Below are 20943 nucleotides of genomic sequence, written 5' to 3'. Positions count from 1 at the left end.
GATGAGTACCAAGGGCAGTGTCACCCCTTCTCTGTCCCGGCACGCTGGGGAAGGAATCACCCTAATGATCGTTGCTAATGATTGTGTCTTATTTCAACACACACTTGCTTATTCACAGCATCTCCTTCATCACTCCCCCTTTGTCCTCCAGCCTCTTCTTCCACCCTGAGACTGAAGGATGAAGAAACAGCACACAATTGTCACGGTGTGGCTGGAAGCACCAAGTAGTGGAATTGCCTATGTGCAGCCACAGAAATGCTTTCTCAGTTTTCCCTGAAGTGTTTGTGGGCAATAAAGTCCCATATTTTCCCACTGCTTAACTGGAAGAAATAATGAGGAACAGGAGTGATGACAGACCAGCTAACATTTCTCTCAGCTTATGGTTAAACAGAGAACATTAGGTTTTGCAGGACTCCCTGCACAGCTAAACTGCTGGATGGTGTGGAGATCTAGACAGCAAATGAGTTCAGGAAGGGGACAAGTTTGTAGAAGAGAGCTCTCTTGGCAGCTATTTAAACCCATGGGCTGACTGCAAGCCTTTGCCAAAAAGTCTCTAGGTCAAACAATGGCACAGCCAGAGGGGGAATCCTGCACATACCAGGTTATACTCTCCCACAAACATCTGCTCCTGCCCGCTGTTGGAAATAAAATATTGCAATAAACAGCTCTTTGGTCTCACACCATACAATAAATAAATAATATTAAACTGTTATTGGATCCCTTCATCCAGCATTAACTAGTTTCTTTTTTTTTTTACTCAGTTTAACTCTAACAACAAACGACAATTTACACAGAGATGAGATTTCTGCTGACTATTTTTAAACAGAACTTAGTGCCACTTTATTAAAACATTAGTTCAGAGTTTTCAACTCACTATCTACTTTACTTCATAGCAGGTGGAAGGTGGTTGGAGTGATGGGCAGGGAGTGAAAAGCCATCCCACTGGAAGCTGGCTCCCAGAAATCAAATCACACATTTCTCTTTGTGCCACGGGCAGGAGCCTCCACCTCCTCCATGAAGCGCAGGCACAGCCCCTCCTGCCATGGCACAGCCATGCACTGCCCAGCCACGGGCAGCTCCTGACACAGCCCGCCAAAGTTCAGGCCAGTGCTGAGTCAGGGCACCAGGGCAGGCACGGGACAGGCAGGAAGGGAGGGCAGAGGAAGGCAGGCGAGGGCACGGCTGCCAGGCTGACAAACACCAGGGTGTTGGAACAGCGGGTGCAGACTGCGCTGCCAAACCAGCTCCCACTCCCACTGCAGATGTAGCCCAGCCTTGGGAACATGTCCCAGAGGTGTCACTCTGCTGCTTCTACGACTTGAGCTCTTTTCCTGCTGACCCTCTTGTCCCAGGGGTCTCCGCAGTGCCCTCGGTGGTGCTTCAGTTCTGCCTCGTCGGCTCTCGTGACCCTGCTGACCGGCACCACCCCAGCAGGGAAGTCCAGCACGTTGTACAGATTGGTGTAGGAGGCTGCAGCTGGGGCACAGAGCCTGCAAAATAGCAAAATTTAATGTGCTGGGTCAGCAATGACCTTCAGACGGTAACCTGAGTTGCAGGAATTGCAGACTGGAGTTGCTGGTCCAGAGGAGGCCCTGAAAACGTGCTGCCTCAAAGGGACTTGTGATGGAGAGGTCTGAGAGCAGAGTGACCTGTGCCATCACCTGTCACTCATGGGGAGATTAGTTGTGCTCTGTGAGGGACCAATGCAGAGTCTGCATCTATCCCTGGGGAAAAATCCCAGCCACTTTCTCAAGATATTCCTGATATCCAGTCATGTAACATCACCGTGGGGATTTTGGATCCCAAAAGATCATTGCTAGAGGGATGGAGGACCCTGACTGTTTGCTGGAAGCTATAAAAAAAGGCCTTTTTCTGCAAGTCACATGAAATGAGCCTTCCTGCTGTTTGCATAGTCTTGGGAAATATGAGACAGCTGCACCCAAAAGATCCAGGTCCTGTACCAGAATCTGCCACAGCTGTCCTCACTGCCATCTCTGCTGCAGGAACAGCTCTGGGGCTTTCTGCAGCAGAAAAACAGGGAGAATTCACCCATGAACAGAGGGACCACCTATTGCTGCCCCAGAATTATCCCCACATTTTCAGCTCAGATGAGGTGGGGTGTGAGAAGACCCACCCAGAGCCTCTCCTTTACTTTTTCCCGGAGGGAAGAGCAGCACCATGCATGGTTTGGGGAATGTCCACGGGACTCAAGTGTCCTGCTGCAGCTCTGCCCACAAACACACCCTGGGTGTGGGCAGAGGCTCCTCAGGGACATTACCAAAGAGCTTCCCAGCACAGACATGGTTGAAGGCTGGGCCCAGCATGGGACAAAGGATCCCATCCAGCCTCAGCTGCCTCCATTTGGTGATGAACTCAGTGCTGTAAGCCTGGAGGGAAAGGCACAGAAGATGACAGATGTGTCTGTTGGACAGCAGTGGCAGATCAGTGCTGACACAGGAAAAGGAGGGAGAAAGTCTTCCTGGAGACAACAAAAAAATTATTTAAGATAAAATCTGAACTGTGTTTTGAAAAGGTCAAGGGAGTTTGTTCTTCCATTTTTAGGTTTCCTGTCAGAACACCATATGCTGCCCAGACCTAGACATTAATGCTAGGTGTGTGTTTCAGAACTGATTTATTTGAGTATTAACCCAATCCTTTCCATGAACAGCTTTGCTTTACAATTATATTGAATGGAGATCAACAGCAGTTTGTTTGTATGACTAACAAGTCATATTTCCTAAAAGCTTTGGTTGTTCTGGTATAAGTATTAAAAAACATGGAGACGAAAGACTTCCACAAATCCTTCTTTCATTCTGCATGAGGGTACAGGTAAGGAAAGGAAGGAGCAAGAGACATTTGGGCAAGCCCCAGGACATCCCCCACAACACAGGAGGCACAGCTTCAGGATTGTACTGCAGCTCCAAGGGAGATCCAGATTTGCAGTCTGGTTTAGCACAGCTTTGCTGAGCATCAGGCAATGAAGAAATCCATCCCCAAAGAGATGTCCCACTTTGTCTTAGCAGACAGACACAGAGGGAACCACAGTTGTTTCTGCACCATTTTCTGGCTACAGGGACACATCTGTGCCACGGCCCAGCCCCTGTCCTGCACAACCCTTTCACAGCAACTTTTCTGTACCAGAGTCTTCCAGCTCTCTCACAAAAGGCCTGGCCTTGGGGCTATTTTCTAGTCTGACCTCAATTTCCACCTGCAGTCTGAGATCCTTCCTGCTGAAAGTTCAACAAATGAGATGTGTTTCCAGGAAATGCAGTCACTGCAGCTAACCTGGTTTTTCTTTTTTTTTCCTGAGAGAAAAGCTGGTCACTAGCCAAAAGTTTTGAATCAGCTCTTGTTTGCAGTAGATGAAAACATGTGAATATGGTTTCACTGAGCTGTAACAATTCAAAATATCTCTGAAGCCGTCAGATCTTCTAAAGTGGTGGTTTTTTTTGCTTGTTTGTTTGTTTGTTTGTTTGTTTTTATGGTGGCTCTTTTGTGTGTGTTTTGTTGGTTTGTCTGCCTTGGGTTTTTTATGTTTTTTTTTTTTTTTGTTGGGTTTGGCTTTCTGTGGGGGTTTTTCAGGAATGGGAGAGGAATCAGTTTTCACCTTAAAAAACACCAGGCCCATTTAGTTTCAAACACTCCCACCAGTGACCAGGCAGCTTTTTAGGAGTTTTTCCTCTGCCCTATAATTTGTCAGACCACAGTGCACATCCAAGGAGTGGGTGGCACTGATAGAGGCTGGTGGTGCAGGCTGGGGGGATGCTGCTCCTCGGGGAGGATTGTGAGGGTGTCCCAGGAACACAGATCCTGCCTTGTAGGAGGACACCAAAACAGCCTCCTCAGTGTTGCAAAACACCAGCTGAAAGAGGATACTCTCTATAAATAGACAGAGGCAGCGGAAAATACCAGAGAGGAGAGGTGCTATTTGAACCCAAGGACAAAAATAAAATAGGGATAAACTGGAAGGGAGTAAAGAGCAGAGGAAACATGAAGGTTTCCAACCATCAGAGCAGAGACAAGAGGAGGCAGTCAATAAAACCAAACTGAAGCATAAAACTCAGCTGGTTTCAAAGAGGAACCTGGTCAGCTTGTGGCAGCACTGGATGCAGCTGTCCAGGAAAAAGCTTCCTGTCTGAGGTTCCTGATCTCAAATGAGTTCATAAGGAAGCTACCTAAGTCACAGGGTTCATATACAAAATTTTTGACTCCTAATGTCTCTGCTTGATAGCTCAAGCACTGCCTTAGGTCAAAACAGTAACACCTGATACCTGAAATGAAGAATTCACAGCAAGAGACAGAAAAGACAAAGTGAAGCCTCATTTTTAGTGGCTGTTCCTAGGCTGTTTTTGCTTGGGCAGTGCAGGGCAAAGTATGGTGAATAATTTCCAACCCCAAGTCCATCAATAAGTGCAAAGCAAATGCTTAGAAACTTTGGAGACCTTTCACTACAGTAATAAAAATAAAGTCACATTACCGCCACTGCTCTGTGCTAATCCCAGAGGTTTTTGGCAGACCTGGAAAGGTGACAGAATTAATGAGCTTTGTGGCAATAGAAAACAATTAAGGAAATGCACAGATAGCCCGTTTTTAAGGTAACTGCATGATCCTTCTGGGAAGAAGCAATGGTACCACCCAGCTGATCCCCTGGTGCACACATGCTTACAGGTACATCAAAAGTGCTTCTTTTAAAGCATGCCAGAAGACCTGGATAAAAATCAGTGCTCTAAATTCACTTGCTACCAGTTTGGTGTGTCTGTGCCTCTCTTGGAGGTGCAGGTGCCTCACACCACACTGCACCTGCAGGCAGAGACCGCTGCACTGACTTGGCACGTGATGCTCTGGGTACCACCCCCGCAGGGAAAACAGCCCTAATCTCCCTGTGCTGATCTCCAGGGAGCCATCCCAGCCCTGCCACTCTGAGGATCCTTAAGCCCTTAAACACCCCCTGGCTGAGAAGCCCTGGATTAGCCAGCGCTGAGCCCAGGTGGTGCAGAGGCAGCACACACCCACCTGGCTCAGCCCAGCCCCTGGCAGGGCTCTGCACAGCTGGCATCTACCTGCATGAGCAGGGGGGCACAGCCAGGCACATCCCCCCTCTCCAGAGCTACCCCAGGCTGTCTTACCCCCTGCCCAGAGAGCGCCGAGATCCCGAGCGATTCGTGGGGAGAGAAAAACTTGGGATTAACCAACCACAATGCAGCTGGAATAGCTGGCTACCCTGGGACTGCATTTTGGGCATCTGTCTGCTCCTGGCAGAAGTGGCACTGAAGGACAGGCCAGTTCCAGTGAAGTGGGTTTACTCCCACAATAATTTACACGTTTAATCACTGTAACTCATACAAATAAGGCTCTAGACCACACTGCTCGTCCTGGGAATCATTTTCTGGATGTGGGAATGCTGTTTAGATCCTCACTAGTGATATCCATTCTCCTGGAGCTCATTGCTGGAAGGGCTGTATGCTCACAGCCCATTATATTTCAACCTCCCCACACAAAACTCCCACAAAAAGTTGTCAGACTCACTTGATAAATTCAGCTTGGGTTTAAAAATTAAATGTATTTCATTATGAAGCCCATCAGGCAATTAGCATGAAGCAGCCAAGAATTCCTGGGTGGTACAATTTACCTCCCTGCACAAGGAAGCCTCCCCACCTTGCAGATCTCCTATAACACAGGTGAGACACACCCACACACAATGGGTTTCAAAATGATAGGCAAGATCCTTTTCAGCAGAGCAGGAAGCCTGTAAGTATTGTACTGGGATTTCAGGTTGGGATCCACCATGTCTCCTTTGCTGGAAGAGCAGAGAGTGAAAAAGTCAGGACAAGTCACCTGTAGACAGAGCAATAGGAACAACAGTGCTGCTCTCAAGGCAGGGTTTGTCTTGGAAGGGAGTTGCTAGAAGAAAAAATCTGCCCATTTCAACAGAAAACACTGAGCAATAAATGCTGAGGTATAAATGTTGATGGCAAAAGAGACAGATAAATCAGCACTTTTTTTTTTTTTTAATGGCCCCTGTGTCGTCAGGGCCATAAAAGTTGTGGGGGCTTTGCAGTGGTGAGAGAGTGGCTGGGTGGGCCCCCACCCTGTTAGCTGTGTGTGTGAGCTGCTCGTGCTAGAGTCACCCTGCCTGAAACTGCTCCTCTGCTGCTCACTGCTGAGTCTGTACACACAATACAAATGCTCTGGATGCAGCCACTGGCCTCGCAGGTGCAGGTTTCACAGCCCACCCAGCAGTGGGGTTTAACTCACAGGCAGTCCACCAGGTGGGCAGCCCCATCCGAGGAAATCCCTCTGGTGAAGAGCTCATCCACCACGCAGTCAATCTTTGGCAGGGCAAAGGGAACAAGCTGCAAGAAAACCATCCCTGTCCAAGAGGCAGCAAAGGTGAATGACTCAGAGAGCCCTCTGAGAGCCTCCCTGCCTCATCAGTGCTCACCAGAAGTCAGTGGGAAGTGGTGGGAAACTTGCACCTTCCTTTGCTTCTCTAGTACAGCAAGGCCTCATTTTATCTGCCTGCTGTCCTTTCCCATTAGCCCCAGGCAAGGCATTAATACACTTTGGGACCTGGCACAGGCTCCACTCCTCCACATTCTTAGAGAAGCATTCTTTGAAACTTCAAACCACCAGTTTTACATTTTCTTAAAAGTATTTTGCATCATTGGAGCAGCTACCACAGAGAAATTTCCACTGGTGGAACCACAGAAAAATGTAGGCTAAAATAAGTTCCTGGAGGGTCAACTGCTCCAACTTCCTTCCCACTTGCCAACTAGGAAATCTACAAGCTGTGTTTAACAGCTGAGGGATCACTGAAACTCTTTTGAGTTCGATATTTATGGGAACACCAAGCACGATGGAAACAACAGTGCTTGGGGTGACATGGAGATATCTGAACATAATTATCAGGTCTGCTAGGCTGGAAATATAAACAAGATCACTCCACTTTAGAAAACAAGCTGCTGCCTTTGCCTTTCCTTTTTACGAGGAGCAAAAGCGGAGATGGGAAGTGATTTATCCAGACTTTGTTAGGAGCAGGGTAACAGCTCCAGGCAACCACAGGCATGGAAATCCATGGTGTGGCCTGCATCCTGGAGGAGCTGCACATCCTCGTGTGCTGCACAGCCCTTCTGATGCCGGGCGAGGGCTGGAAGTAACCATCCCCTTCGTGGTACCCAACAGAAAGAGGCTGTACACCAGCTGCTGTAAACCTGGAGAAGGGGAGCCACCATTGCTCCAGGAGAAGAGCAGGACTGGGCTGCTCCCAGGGCTCAGGGAGGCACCAGCTGAGCTCTCCTGGGCTGGGGGAAGGATGGGAGGAACAGGGCTGGTGAAGAGCGGTGCCATCCAGAGCACAGGTCTGCAGCAGTGCCCTTGGTGTGGTCTATTTCACAGCACCTCCTGCTGCCAGCCCTGCTGGGTGGCTGCTTCTTGGGGTCACTCATGCTGGGTGTCCTCTGTCCACAAAGGTGTGTGCTTCCCTGCGTTCTTTGCTATCTTGGAAATCTAGGAATTTCTGGAGATTGTTCTCTGTGGCTGGGCAGGTGGAGACATGGGAGTCCCTCTGAGCCCTACCTGCTCATCGAAGGGGATGGGGGCACAGTGGGGTCCAGCTGGAACATCTCCTGGCAGAGCAGAGCCTTCATGCACAGGGCCAGGCTGTCCATGTCCCTTGCCATGGGCCCCAGCATCCCTGTCACTGCAAGCACAAAGGTCCTGTCACCTGTCACTGCAGCCAGGTGGGCTGGTGCTGGCACAGAGCTACTGCTGGGGCTCCAGCATGGGGGAGCTTCAGGTCAGGGAAAAGAAGTGGGGAATGAGAGTAATGAGCAAGGAGGTCCATCAGGAATGATCTGTCAGTCTCAGAGCAGAGGCAGCCTAAGGAGCCTGATGACCTCCTGGGCCAGGATTCTGCAGATGTGAGGAAAGAAGGTGCAGCCTTCCCACCAATGCCTGGGTGGAGCTGAAGCTGTCAGAGTCTCCTGGCAGCATCTCCAGTGAGACATGCCAGGCCTTTGGCACGTACACCTTTGGCACCTCTCCTGCCAGGCATTGCACTGCCTGGTTCCAATCCAGCATTGCATCCAGTGATTTCATCCTGCTGAGGTTCAGCCAACACCGCCACCACACAGAACAGAAGGAGACATTACATATTGAGTTTTCAAGCTGAATTTTCAACCTTCTCAAAACTTCAGCATTATTGAGATCTTACCTATAAACTTTATATGTTTCTTTCTGAGATGTTTTTTTGGCCTGGATTCTGTTGCCTGTAAGCCCCTCTTCAGACATAACAGTACCAAAAATTGCAATCCTCAGCACTTCTGGCTCTCTCAACAAATGAGCTGATTTTTATTTCGAAAGTCCCACTGTAGAAGAGCCCTGCAGCATCTCTGCCATGCTGGAGGTACCACCCACCTCGTCCTTTTAGGAGTAGAGGACACTCTCTGGGGACAGGGACCCCTCCTTCAGCTTCTCTGCCAGCTCCACCATTGTCAGTGGGAGGATTTAGGAGGTCTGGGTGCCTGGGTTCTTCAAAAGGTGGAGAATTGTGTACACAAGCAAGAAAAAGACAGAAAAGGTTGGTTCAGGCTGCAAATACCCAATTCTAACATCTGTCCAGCAAACGCCTTGAATGGAAAATTCTAGGATATATGCCTTGTAAACATGCAGCCCTCCCACAGAGCACTGTGTGTGCTGGAGTGGGGAATTTACAGATGGGGAATTTGCTGAGTCTTAGTTCATAGAACTGGAACCAAAACAGGCAGAAAGCTGCACCTTGACTGGAGAGTTGCATGAACCTGTAAGAGTGGTTAGACCTGTCTCTGTTTACTCTCTTACAGGCCTTCACTCCCCTTCTAACTCTAACTCACGGAACAGCAGTTCAACCAGCTATAGTTTTACAAAATTTATCATTAACAAGGGGAAAAAAAAGTGTGTTGGCTGTCTGCAATCTCCCTTCCAAGAAAAGAATAGCAGGAGGTATTTCTTCTGGGTTTAAGACAATTCCAAAGGCCTGACCTCCTAAAATCCAGGTGCTTCTTTACCTGGGCATGGGCAGGAGGAAATGGCTTTTGGTCCCTGATGTGCAGATGTTGGAAGGATGTGGAACCCCCTTGTACTGAGAGGATGATGGAGCAGACAGATCCCTATGGCGGGGCAGAAGAAAGAGGATGGGAAAGGCTTGGCAGTAGGGATGGATGAGGAGAATGGACATGGGAGGTCTGGGGTGGTGACCTGATTGAGAAGGTCCCAAGCTCCAACCTCTCTTTCATCCTCAGGATTTCCTCAACGGGTCTGTATTGAGAAATACTTAATTTACACAGTCTTTTGTGGGAGGGCCTTTTCAGGCAGTGGAGGGTGATGACCCTCACAAAACGTTGGGTTGGTGATGCTCTAAACCATGCCTGTGCCCATCCACCATTCACAGAGAGATTGATCAGAGCTCCCCCATCTCTTTGGTTATCCAAATTATAATCCCTTCCTTGCACACACCCCAAATTTACCTCTTGTCTAAGCCTGCCAGCTGCCTTCTCCATTCTCTCCAGGGCCAGATGCTGAGACCTCCTTGCCTCATCCGTCTTCTGCTGGACCTGCCTCCTTCCCAGCCATTTCAGGAGCACCACAGCTGCAGCTGAGCTGCAGAGCAGAGCCGAGAGAGCACGGAGGTCTCCCCAGAATGGATCCAGGACCTGCCACAGTGGCTCTTGGGTTATGATTTCTGTCTCTTAAGGCCAGCTGCAGACACCTGGCTCTCCCACCTACTCCTCAGAGGGCTGATGAATGCAGACTGTTCTCACCTACTGTGCAGGATCAGCTCTGAAGCAGAGCTGCTTTAACAAAGTCCAGGAATGGACTTTGCAGAGTGTGGACTTTGAAAGGGGCTGGTTGCTGGAGCAGCACTGTGGGTCAGGCTGCAGGGCAGTGTGCTCAGCTTGTTCATCCTGGGGGGTTTCCCAAGGCAGGGGTGTCCCCAAGGCTGTGTCTCCCCAGCCAGTGGCTGTGGCTGTACCTGGCTACACACAGAGCTTTGGGCTGGCCCTGCTATACCCACGTGTAGTGATTAATGAACACTTAAGCCCATTAGCAAGCAGTGCTCAGCCATCATCCCTGTCCCTCAAGCAGCATCACCTGCAGCCCCGTGAGCCTGGGAAAACGTAGTTCTGCTTGGTTCCTGGGGAACCTCATGGAGGGAGTGAAGGTGTCCCTGTGGAGAGATGGGAGCTCAGGAGATCCAAGAGAATGAAGGTGCAACAGTGACTCTGGAAATGCAGTGTGGGAGGAACTCTCTGGAGGTGCCTTCACTTCAAGGAGTGACTGCTCTGTATCATTTTCAAAAAAAGCCCCTTTGAAAAGCATTTTGGCAACCTGAATCAGAGGGTGAGCTCTTTTGGGAAATCCCCTCTGGCAGATCCAGAGTTTGCTCTCCTGTTTCTAACCTATCCTCCAGCCAGCAGAATGCCAAGGAGCTGGACCATGTAGTCCCACCAGCTGCCCCTTGCCATGGGTGCTCCCCTGCCCAGGACTGTTCTGTGGCTTAGTGCGAAAAGGAGAGGCTGAAAAAAATTGAGCTTCTCTCAGTTCTCAAGCAACTGCAAGCCCACAGGGAAAGGACAGGGGATGCCTCTGAGAGCTCATTGCCAAGAGGAAAGGCAACCCCCCTACTTCTGGAGAGATGCTGGCTCTGCTCCAGTCATCAGGGTAGCACAGCTTGTAAGGGGAGAGTGTCCCGAGTAACCACTGCTCTCTGGAGGAGGGGTCTCCTTTGGGAACTGGAGCCAGTGGTCGTGCTGCTATATCATGTTACCTCCTTGCCTGTTACAGACATGTCCTGTGGGATTATTCCTGTGACAGCAGGCAGGAAGCTTGAGGAAGACATGAGACCTTGCAGAGAAACTGCTGACAGGAAACTGAGGAGGATCCTCCCTACTTGGACAGGGCAGGCAGCAAAATGAGCCAAGCAGCCCAGTGGGGATGTCACCAACCTCTCCCCACTGGCTGATCTTCATTGTCCCATCCCAGCCTTCAGTGCTCCAGTGGTGCCACTCTCACCAACCTCCTGCTGCCCAGGCTGGGCTGGGAGCAGCCTGCAGCCCCAAGTCCCCAAAGTCCCCCAGCAGCTCCAGCCCTCCTTGGTGCACTGTCCCATGGGCATGGGCACAGCTTGCTGGAGGTCTTCGCTCAGGGCTTCCAGTGAGGAATAATTACAGGTTCAGGTTCACTGGTGGCTCCATGGTTTGGACTCCTGCACCCTGCCCACCTCCCTGCCAGGGAGAGAGTGGTTAAGCTAACAATGGTATGGTGCTTGGCTCTGGGAGCAGGGGTGCAGGTGGCACTGCCTTTCCTGGGACAAGTCCTCCAGGTTTGAATTTTAAAACAAACTTAAAACCTCATCCAGCATTTTCCGTGTGGGAGGAAAGCACCTGTAACCCCACCCAAGCTCTTCTGGGCTTGGCTTTACATAGCATTCAGTCATGGGATGCCTGGAGCTCCCTCCCTCCTAAGCCTGCTGATAAAGAAGGGGGGTCCTTGGGGGCTGCTTTCTCCTTGGCTGTGATAAACAATGTTCCAAGCCCTTGAGAACACTCCATGCTTTTGCATGGTTTAAACTACGAAAATACATTAAAAACCCAAACATTAATCCTGCCAGAGCTTTTTTACAATCTGCTTTTGGCATTCCCACATTGGGAAAACACTTCTGCACTGTGGATTTCCTTTTGGAACACCCTTGGAAACCTGCTGGGAACAGCCAGTGCTGCCAACCTCAGCGAAAGGGGCTGCCAGTGGCTGGAAAATCCTGCTGGAAAACTTGGCATGGGCCAAAGGGGAGGAGAAGAAGCGTAGGGCAGGCTGTCTGCTGTGCATCTGACCTTGGCATGCTGCTCAATGCAGGCTTCAAACTGAAAGGGGGTGGATTTAGGTAAGATATAAGAAATTCTTTCCTTGGGGGTGGTGAGGCCCTGGCACAGGTTGCCCAGAGAAGCTGTGGATGCCTCATTCCTGGCAGTGCTCAAGACCTGTTGGGTGGGACTCTGAGCAACCTCTTCTAGTGGAAGGTATCCCTGCCTGTGGAAGGGGACTGGAAGGAGATATCTCTAAGGAACCTTCAACACAAACTGTTCTGCAATTCCATCATTTCTCCTTCATGCTGTGCAGGGTGCCAGCAGTCCTGTGGGAAGTGGGCCAGCTCCATCCCTGCTTGCCAGAGTCTGCGTGGAGGCTCAGCTTTCCCTTCTGACTGCAACTCTGTGCTAGGGAAAATGCCAGATTTCACCCTCAGGCAGCTGAGAACAGAGGGGAAAATCCCTCCAAGGAGTAGTGTGAGCATCTCAGCAGAACCAACCAGTCTCCATGCCCCCAGTTTCCCCATGTGTAAGAGAAAGCTACGTTCTTGTATTTCCCTGGGGTGATCAAAATCCACCCCAACCCCACAAACACAGACTTGAAATAACAGACATAACTCAGATAATAAAAAGCACTATGTTAGGACAATGATTGGAAGAGCTCCACCACATCAGAGCTCGCCTTGCTTTCCCCTTGCTCCCAAATCCAGCAGCCAGCCCAGCCACCACTGCTTCCTCACTGAGGGGAACGAGAGTCCTCTGGGTCACACCAAAGGATGTCCCACGCTGCTGCCAGCTGGGATCCTGCTCTGGCTGAGCACCTGGGGCTCAGAAGAAGCTGTTCTTCTTCAGGCTGAGGGTCTCCACCTCCTTCATGAAGCGCAGGCACAGCTCCTCCTGCCACGGCAGGGCCACGCACTGCACGGCCACCGGCATCCCCACGCTGCCACGGAAAGCCTGGGGCACAGAGACAGGGAGAGGCTTGGGGATGTCCAGAGGCAGGAGAGATGGGGGAGCCTGTGCCCCTGCAGACCCTGGCACCGCTCACCTTGGCCAGGGTCCGGTCCCACCAGTCCTGGTAGTATCCCTTGTAGCCCTTCAGCTGCTCCTCGTCCTCATCCGTCACCAGCGTGACAGGGACAACGCCAGCGGGGAAGTCCAAGGCGTTGTAGAGCATGGTGTAGCTGACTGCCACTGGGGGAGAGGGGTAGTTTCCAGTGCCAGCCAGCACAGGGAGAGCCTTCACCCCTCTGTGTAGCAGGATTCCAGCTAATGGGGCACTCGTGCTGGGAGCTCAGGGATGGAGATCGGCCCTTTGGCTCCCACTGCACCGGGGGCTGTTCCAGGCACACCCCGTGGGCTGGGCTGCAGCTGCCCCAAGAGCTGAGCTCTTCCTGCTGCTGGCCAGCACCCTGGGCATGTGAGGGAAGCAGGAAGGCTGTTCATGGACACTGGCACAGCACCACAGCAAAGGTCAGTGCCCTACCTGAGAGCTTGGCGGGGTAGCCGATGCCGAGAGCCGGGCCCAGCATGGGGCACAGCATGACATCCAGATTCAGCTTCTTCCACTGGGCAATGAACTGGTGGCAAAAGTCCTGAGGAGGAAATGTGCTGGTGGTCAGTGGGGTGGATGTACTGTCCCATAGCTCCTGGCTGAGGCTCTCCTTGGGCATCCAGCTGGGCTCTCGGCTCTTCTCTGGGAGCAGCCAACAGGCTACATCAGGCCTGATCCTGCTAAAATCCAGCAAAGCTTTGCTGCCTGGACAATGCTCCTCCCAGCTCACAAAGCACCCTCTTCCTGGTAAACTGGAGGTGGGCAAAGACTGAGTGCACAGGCATGTGGTGACTTGGGACATGAGCTTTTGTTTTTGGAAAACCAGCAGGGAAATAAAGGCACGTCTGATGATGTACATTTTTATATGCAGGTGTCAAAAATTCAGGTGTGATTTGGCATCACGAACTTGCCTGTGTGTTTATATATGCTGAGAACTTGCACACCCAAGTGAGGTCTGTTGAGGAGTGATGTGTTCCCATCTTACATCACCAGAGACCTGAATCATCTCCTAACCTTGCTGAGTGCTGAATCTGCCTCTTCCCAAAGAGAAATCAAACAAAAACTATTTAACCCCAAACTGTAATACTTTACCTCGATTTCATGATGAAGGCTCCAGACTTCATCCACTGTGCTGTAAAAGGAGACAAACCCAATGAAAGGCATCCTTCCCTGTGCACACCTTCTTTCTGCCTTATGGCATCCCCACCTCTTGGCATGATGTGTGCATGAACCAGTGCTGAAGCCAGCACCATATTTCATTCCCACAGGCTTTGTCCTTTTCCTAAGCAAAAGGCTATGACCCTGCTCTCATTCCCACCCTCAATTTCCAAACAGTTTTCCAAACCCATCAGGGTTATGGTGTTGACACAAATTGCTCTGTTTGGTCCCACCCTTGCATTCTCTCAAACACACACAGCTGCAGCAGTATCGATAATGTAGCAAACACTGCTGCAAAACAAATCTTCACACATTTGCTCAGGCTCAGATTTACTCACTTTTCTTTCATGCTTCTTATGATACTTGAAAGTCGAGGCACCTGAGCAGGAGAAAGGGGAAAAAAAATTCAAAATGAATCCCAGCTCAGTCCTGAGACAGCTCAGTCTCAAATAGAAGCTGTTTCCTCAGTGTTCAGGCTCCCACAATGGGGAGAAAAGGAACAGAAATAGCATCATTCCAGTTCGGAGATGTGTCTGACCACAGGCAGATAACAATGCCCAGAGACTTCTCCATGAGAAAGCCTTACTGCAATGGGACACAAGTTATTCACATACAGCTTAACTCTGTCTACGCTAGAAAGAAATGGACCTTACGAAAGGTTTGGCCATCCAGGAGAGGAGAGTTTTCAGCCAGTGTGGTGCCTTTGCCAGCCGGAAGAGCAGCCCTGAGCCGCCTTTCTCCAACTCCCCTTTGCTGAAAGGGACAGGGAGGGTTTAGCTGAGCAGTGGTAGGAAGCAATCACAGCAGATCAGCTTTTCCCAGGCCAACCCCTCTGAACAGCACATTTAAGCGACAAAAAGAGGTTTGCTCCATTCTGCTGGGCAGCACTTGATTCTCACAGCATTTACAGGATTTCAGCTCCCAGCCTCCTTCCAAGGCTGGTAACAATCCCAAAGGGAACCAAGGTACAACTGAATCACTTAATGTTAAGCCTCCCCCCAGTGCCTACCAGCCACTACCTACATCCACTAGATCTGCTGCCTGTATCCCGAGCCCAGCCAGACCCTAGGGAGGATTTTTATAGCCAGGCTCCAATCCCACTAAACCATTCCAGGACACACTTACAATTTCCTGATGAAGGAGCTGCCTCCATCTGAGAACATTCCCCTGACACAGTAGTTAAACATCACGTAGTCCACATTTGTGAGTTCAAAGGGCACCAGCTGGAGGGACAATGGAGGAGGGTATCAGTGGCACTGTGTGGGAGAAGCCACTGAGGGCTTGAAGCGGGCCAAGGATTTCCTGACAAGCCCACAGGAAAACCTCCATCCTTTCCTGAAAACAATGTTTTCCCTTTGAGCAACAACTGCTGAGTCCAGAGACATGGGATGGGCTTGTCCCCCTGTCCCAGCAGCCCCTACCGTGTGGCCAGCCTCCTCCAGGAGCTGCTTGGTCTCGCGGACGGCGCGTCGCATGGCCGGGCTGGGCATGGTGAAGAAATCGGTCTCATAGTAGCCTATGCGGAGGGGTTTTGTGCTGGAATACACCTGCAGGGACAGACAGGTGCTGGCTGGAAGGATGCCAGGGGAGCCAGCAGCACAGCCACACCATGGGGCTAATCTGGAAAGCAGCACTTGGCTCTGCCCAGGTGCCCACCCGTGTGTTTTCAGCCTGCAGCTCTCCCCAGAGATCTCTGGCCCTTGGAGGCTCTGTACCTCTTCATTGAAGGGCAGGGGTGGCACTGTGCTGCCCATGGCTGAACATGGCAGCTCTCCCCAGAGATCTCTGGGCCCTTGGAGGCTCTGTACCTCTTCATTGAAGGGCAGGGGTGGCACTGTGCTGTCCAGGCTGAACATGTCCTCGCTCAGGAGCGCCCGCAGGCACAGCGCCAGGCTCTCCACGTCTTTTGCCAGTGGTCCCACTGCTGCAGCCACTGGAAGAGACCACAAGAGAGCATTCATGGCTGAGGGTCTTTCAAGGGCATGTCCTGCACAACCAGGACCTCTTGGCATTGTTTAGTCTTAATGTAGCGTTGACAACAGTTCCTCTTTAAGAACTGGGCAGGGGATGCCCACAAGTGTCTTCCCACCCACAGGTCCATCATTATGGACTGAGCTGCTATCCATTAATGTGCACCCTGACGTCTCCATTTCATGACTTAAGAAAAATAAACAAAAAGATTTGTCAATCCTGACACGAGGACAACATCACGCCCTCCCTTTGGCTGCTAATGCCACCCTCACAAAGCAGTGACAGACAAGGCCACACCCTGTGGCTAACAGGTTGTATTGTGGTTTATACTGCACAAACAGCTCCTCTCAGCTCACATTAAAAAAAAATAAATCCCTGAAAGAGAACTTGTTTCTCTGTAAAGGTGATGGTGCCCCATAACCAGCTGAGGGTCCTTCTCACCCCTGCCCTGCTGCTGGGGGACAGGCATCAACTCCTACCTGCCTTCTGCCCAACGACTCCAGCCTTTACTCCTCTTTTACTGTAAAGAAAAGAGACACACAAAATACAGCAGCTGAGTAGTTTTCATTGAAGGGAAAGGCTTTAAGCAGAAGCAAGTATTAATTAAAATTGCAGATGTGAAGTTTGGCTGAAGGAGGGCCAAGAGAAAGCTCAAGAGACAAAGTCAAGACCTGAGTGATTTAGGCCATGTCCGCCAGGAAGAACCATCCCCTCAGCATGCAGATGAACAGGCTTCCCCATCTCCATTCTGGAGGAGCCAGTGCTTCCCTCCATATAGGCATCAGGAGGGATAAATGAGCTCTTCCCAGTTCTTCCCAGGTTTCCCTTGCCCACAGGAGTAGGAGCATCCCAGCACAGTGGTTGGTAGGGTGGGTGTCACCCAGAGATGTCGCTGCATTTCTCACAGTACCTGAGTCTCTTCCCTGTGGGTTTGATTGCACAGATCCCACAGAAGGCAGCAGGAAAACGCAGGCTCCCTCCTACATCTGTCCCAATGCCCAAGATGGACCCACCACCTCCTACAAGGGCTCCTTCCCCACCAGAGGAGCCTCCGGGGGTTCTGGTGAACAGCAGAGGGTTGCGGGTCTGACCAAAGATTAAGTTCTTGCAGTCATAGCTGAAAAGAAAGAGAGAGAGAAAGAGATTGCAAACGAGGAGCTCAGGGATCTGCTGCTGTGGAGCCCAGTCACCACTAAAAGACCTTGAGAAGGCAATCAGGTAATTCACCAGTTGTTACACTGACATAATTTACTGTGCTTATGAAGACCAAGAGCCTTTTCCTGGTGGTCCCAGGACCTGAATTCACTGACAGCTTATTTCACTGACATTAAACATATTCCAGAGAGAATCTCTGGCAGCACAAATACAGCAATTCTCCTGGAAAATCTTCCTCTTCAGGTAGCCAAGTGCCACAGGTCACCCAAACCTGAGCCCTTGCTTGAGCACGGGCCAAATGCCAACTGCAGAGATATTTGACACTAGACTTCCTCAGAAAGTGGTGCAAAGTCTGATAATCCCTGGGGCAACCTCTTTGTGTGGCTTTTTTGAACTGTGGCCAGCCATTACCACACCACCTTAAGGAAGGCATTTCATAGGGCTTGGGCAATGGTCGCCCACAGAGGAGCTTTGCCAGAGTCACTTGGCAGGACAAAGGGACACTAGAAGGGTGGCTGTCCAGAAGAGCACACCTGAGCACACCACATATCCATGACACCAAGAGTGGTCCTGTCAGATAGAGCAGGAGGTTTGGGGACAGAATTATCTAAGGCCATTAGCTCAGCTAGCTTCCCCTTCCATGAATATGTGTTTGCATTTTAGAGTTAATAGGGTCATCTCTGAGAGGCTAATTTTAAAAAAGATAAAAACAGTTTCTCTCCTCTCCTCCTCCACTTCTGCTTCTTCATTCCATGTGGAACTAGGGATAATTTTTATCTTCAGTGTAAATGTGTTTACTTTTAAAAGTGAAATTTATAGACATAAAGAATGGAGACCAGGTGTTGTTATATAAAAAGAAGTGGGAAATGAGAATGAGACCAGATAGAAACCCTCCCTTGAGAGGAGGAAGAGTCCACTGCTGCTCTGCTGAGGGAACAGAGCACCCACCTACCTGATGAGGGACTGGGGAACATTGGTTTTGACAAATGGAATTGCCCCCTGTCTCTTGAGCACCTGCACCACCACGCTGTCCTCTGCTGCGGGTTTATTGAGGTTTTTTATGAACCCCAGTGTGGAGTCATGACCCTGGGAACAGAGGACAATGAGGTTTCCAGTTGCAGGACTGCAATTCTCCCTGCCCCCATACTTTTATCTACAGGTTTGAGTGCAGACATGCACCTCCAGCAACTCACCCATCACACACACGTTTCAAAGTGTGCTGATGGCAAACCTGACCACACTTCTCTGCTGGCTCACATGGGAGACAGGCAGTACAGGCCCTCCCCTGTCCAGGCAGCCCATTTCACATCAGCTATGACAAAGTCAAGCCAGCTGCTGAGGTCAAAGTTCCCCCTCGCCAAACTCCAACCCACAGGGATTTCGGGGAATTGTGCTGGAGGTACCTGGCAGTCGATGGAGTCTTTGATGCTGACAGGCACCCCATAGAGCAGACCCGGCTTCTCCATCAGCTTGGCTCTGCGGAGCTGGGTCTCGCTCTCCTGCAGAAACTCCGTGATGCAGTTGGTTTCTGTGGCAATTTGGAGGGCCTTGGGGAAAGCAGGACAAGCCCACAGGTGAGTCACAGCCCACAGTGCTGCACAATGAGCTCTGTTCTGCAAAGGACACCTGCCTTTTCCTCTTCCCCATCTGCACAGCTGGTATCAGGGCAGCCCTTGCTGATACTTTTCAGGCCAAACTCCAAGATGGACACAGTGGGGCCATAGTGCCAGCTTGTGTGTGCTAAAGGGAGACACTCAGCTCAGATGGATACCACTGACTGTTCTTTTGTTTGAGCTTCTGGGATGGCATAAATGATAGTCCCTAAGAGGGAACCCAGGAAGTGATCAGAACATTAGGACAAAAGTAGAGAATGAATGTGAAAACTGACTTTTTGATGTTTAACAAGCCATTTGGAGATGGAGGGGAGACAACAGCAGCACTCTGCCACTTCCCTACAGGTATACCAGCCCAAGGCGTAGCTGTGGGCTCTCCCAGGAAGGCATGGGCTCTGCAGATGCTGCTTGCTGCTCCTTTTTCCTCCAAACCAAGCAGAGAGCTATGGCAGCCAGATGCCCAGCTCTCTAAGCACTCACAGAAAGCCACAGAAGGGCCCACCACTAACCAGTGAGCAGTGACAGCTCAGCAGCATTTGAGCCAGGTTTGAACCTTGTGTTGTGCTCCCCCCAAAAGAAGCCAGCCCCACGGTGGGTGAGATGCTGCCCTTGCTCCTCACCTTGCCCACGTAGGCATAGAAGACGTGGTCCAGGGGCAGGGAGCCATCTCGGAGCTTCCTGGAGAGCTCTGGCAGGGGCAGAGAGAGGACGGAGACCACATTCACAGAAGGATGCTGTGGGAAAGGTGGAACAGGCAATGTCACACTTCAGCTGATGGGCTCCTCCTTTCTCCTTGGTCCCCTCTGTAACTCACTCAAAAAACATCTGCCATTTAGTCACTGAAGGTGGTATCTGCCTCAAGACCACATCCTGCCCTACCTGACACCTGTGAGCACGGTGTGAAACCCTCAGGGCCAATATTAGCCCTGGGTCTCTCAGCCTTTCTTCCTGTTCAGACCAGTCACACCAAGCACCTAGTAATTAAAATAAAGCCATTCACACAGCCTTGTTCAGGCAGGTCATGGCCAGGCCTGGGGGAACAGCTTAGTGCAATGCTCTTGCTGAATTACAGTGGGAGCTGGTGTTGTGGTTATACAAATGGTTCCATCAAGGAATGAAACCAGAACTGGAGCCAGTTCTTCTCCTGGCACTGTAAGATATTTGCACAGGGAAGTGCAAAAGTCAGGGAGCCCCTGGGCTGGTAATTTTTGGGTTGGCAGAGGTTTTTTCACCACCTACTAAACATCATGAAAAATGTATTAAACCTCACGTGTCCAAGCTGGACTCTGAACCTGAGTGACTTTGCTCCAGCCCGAGGCCGGGCTGCCTGCCGGGACCGCGGGGCTCCATCGCACCCCTGCCCTACCCCTGCAGCTGCACTTTGGCCTCTGCTGATAACACATCGCCTGTCGCCTCTTCCTGCTGCCTCCTCAACCAGCCTGAGCCTCCCGCCACGGCCACGGGGAGCTTCCAGAGAGCGATTTTCCCCTCCTTGCTGCTCGTGACTCCAGTCGGGATAACGGGTTATCTCCCGCTGCCCCACACAGCCTTTCCTGCCCATCCCCGCGACAGCGGCGATCGCCGCGATGCTGAGGGCTACACACACGCACTGACTCAGAAAGCTAAAATAATAACAACACTAAATCCCCGTGGGTCCATACAAGGAGCCGGGAGAGCACCTGCCAGGCGGGGGAGCAGGCGCCCCTCGCAGGGAGGGCAGCACGGGGTGGGCGATGGGGAGGGGGCCCAGGTGAGGAGCGCCCGGGGGATGGAGCGGGGCCGCGGCTGCCGGCGCTCACCTGCTCCCGAAAGCGCCGCGCCGCCGCCTCCATCCGCACCAGGCTGAGCTCCTGCCGCTCCTGCGCCTCCGCCACCTTCCTCCAGAGCGCCCGGCGCCGCCGCCATCGCAGCAGCAGCAGCAGCAGCGCCGAGCCGCCCAGCAGGGCGGGCAGCGGCACCCGCATGGCCCCGGCAGCGGCACCGGCCCCGGCACCGACAGCGGCACCCGAGGCGCCGCAGCCCGCTCCGCCCCGCCCGGCCGGCCAAGGGCACCCGCCCGCGGGGAGAGCGAGCCAAAACCCGGGCGGGATCCGCGGCGGACAGGGATTTAACCGGCTGGCTGCCGTGCGAGCGCAGCGCGGGCAGCGAGGGG

At 51.6% G+C, this 20943-nt stretch overlaps 1 protein-coding gene and 1 pseudogene across 3 annotated transcripts; both read right to left on the bottom strand.

The window, feature by feature from the left end:
• Positions 1-854: 854 nt before the first annotated feature.
• LOC108961826 (vitamin D3 hydroxylase-associated protein-like) lies at positions 855-10825 on the bottom strand (annotated as a pseudogene).
• A 1633-nt stretch (positions 10826-12458) lies between these two features.
• Positions 12459-20866, bottom strand: LOC103815182 (fatty-acid amide hydrolase 1-like). 3 transcript variants are annotated; one of them, XM_050977676.1, is made up of 15 exons: positions 20591-20826; positions 19412-19525; positions 18582-18725; positions 18131-18264; positions 16934-17140; positions 16503-16543; positions 15768-15985; positions 15474-15599; positions 15178-15275; positions 14706-14805; positions 14391-14431; positions 13987-14026; positions 13327-13435; positions 12889-13034; positions 12459-12797 (listed from the first exon to the last, which is right to left on the bottom strand). In XM_050977676.1, the coding sequence occupies exons 1-15, from the start codon at positions 20753-20755 to the stop codon at positions 12669-12671; spliced, it is 1812 nt and encodes a 603-aa protein (XP_050833633.1). In that variant the 5' UTR covers positions 20756-20826; the 3' UTR covers positions 12459-12668. The 3 variants fall into 3 exon arrangements, 2 of the variants coding, with proteins under 2 accessions (XP_050833633.1, XP_050833634.1); XM_050977677.1 differs by having other exon boundaries at positions 15861-15985; positions 20591-20812; XR_007778178.1 differs by lacking the exons at positions 12459-12797; positions 12889-13034 and having other exon boundaries at positions 13328-13435; positions 14701-14805; positions 20591-20866.
• Between the last annotated feature and the right edge of the window lie 77 nt (positions 20867-20943).

This window comes from Serinus canaria, chromosome 8, assembly GCF_022539315.1.
Source record: "Serinus canaria isolate serCan28SL12 chromosome 8, serCan2020, whole genome shotgun sequence".
Taxonomy (NCBI): Eukaryota; Metazoa; Chordata; class Aves; order Passeriformes; family Fringillidae; genus Serinus; species Serinus canaria.
The sequence above is the reverse complement of the archived record's forward strand: the minus strand, read 5'-3'. Positions and strand labels throughout refer to the sequence as shown.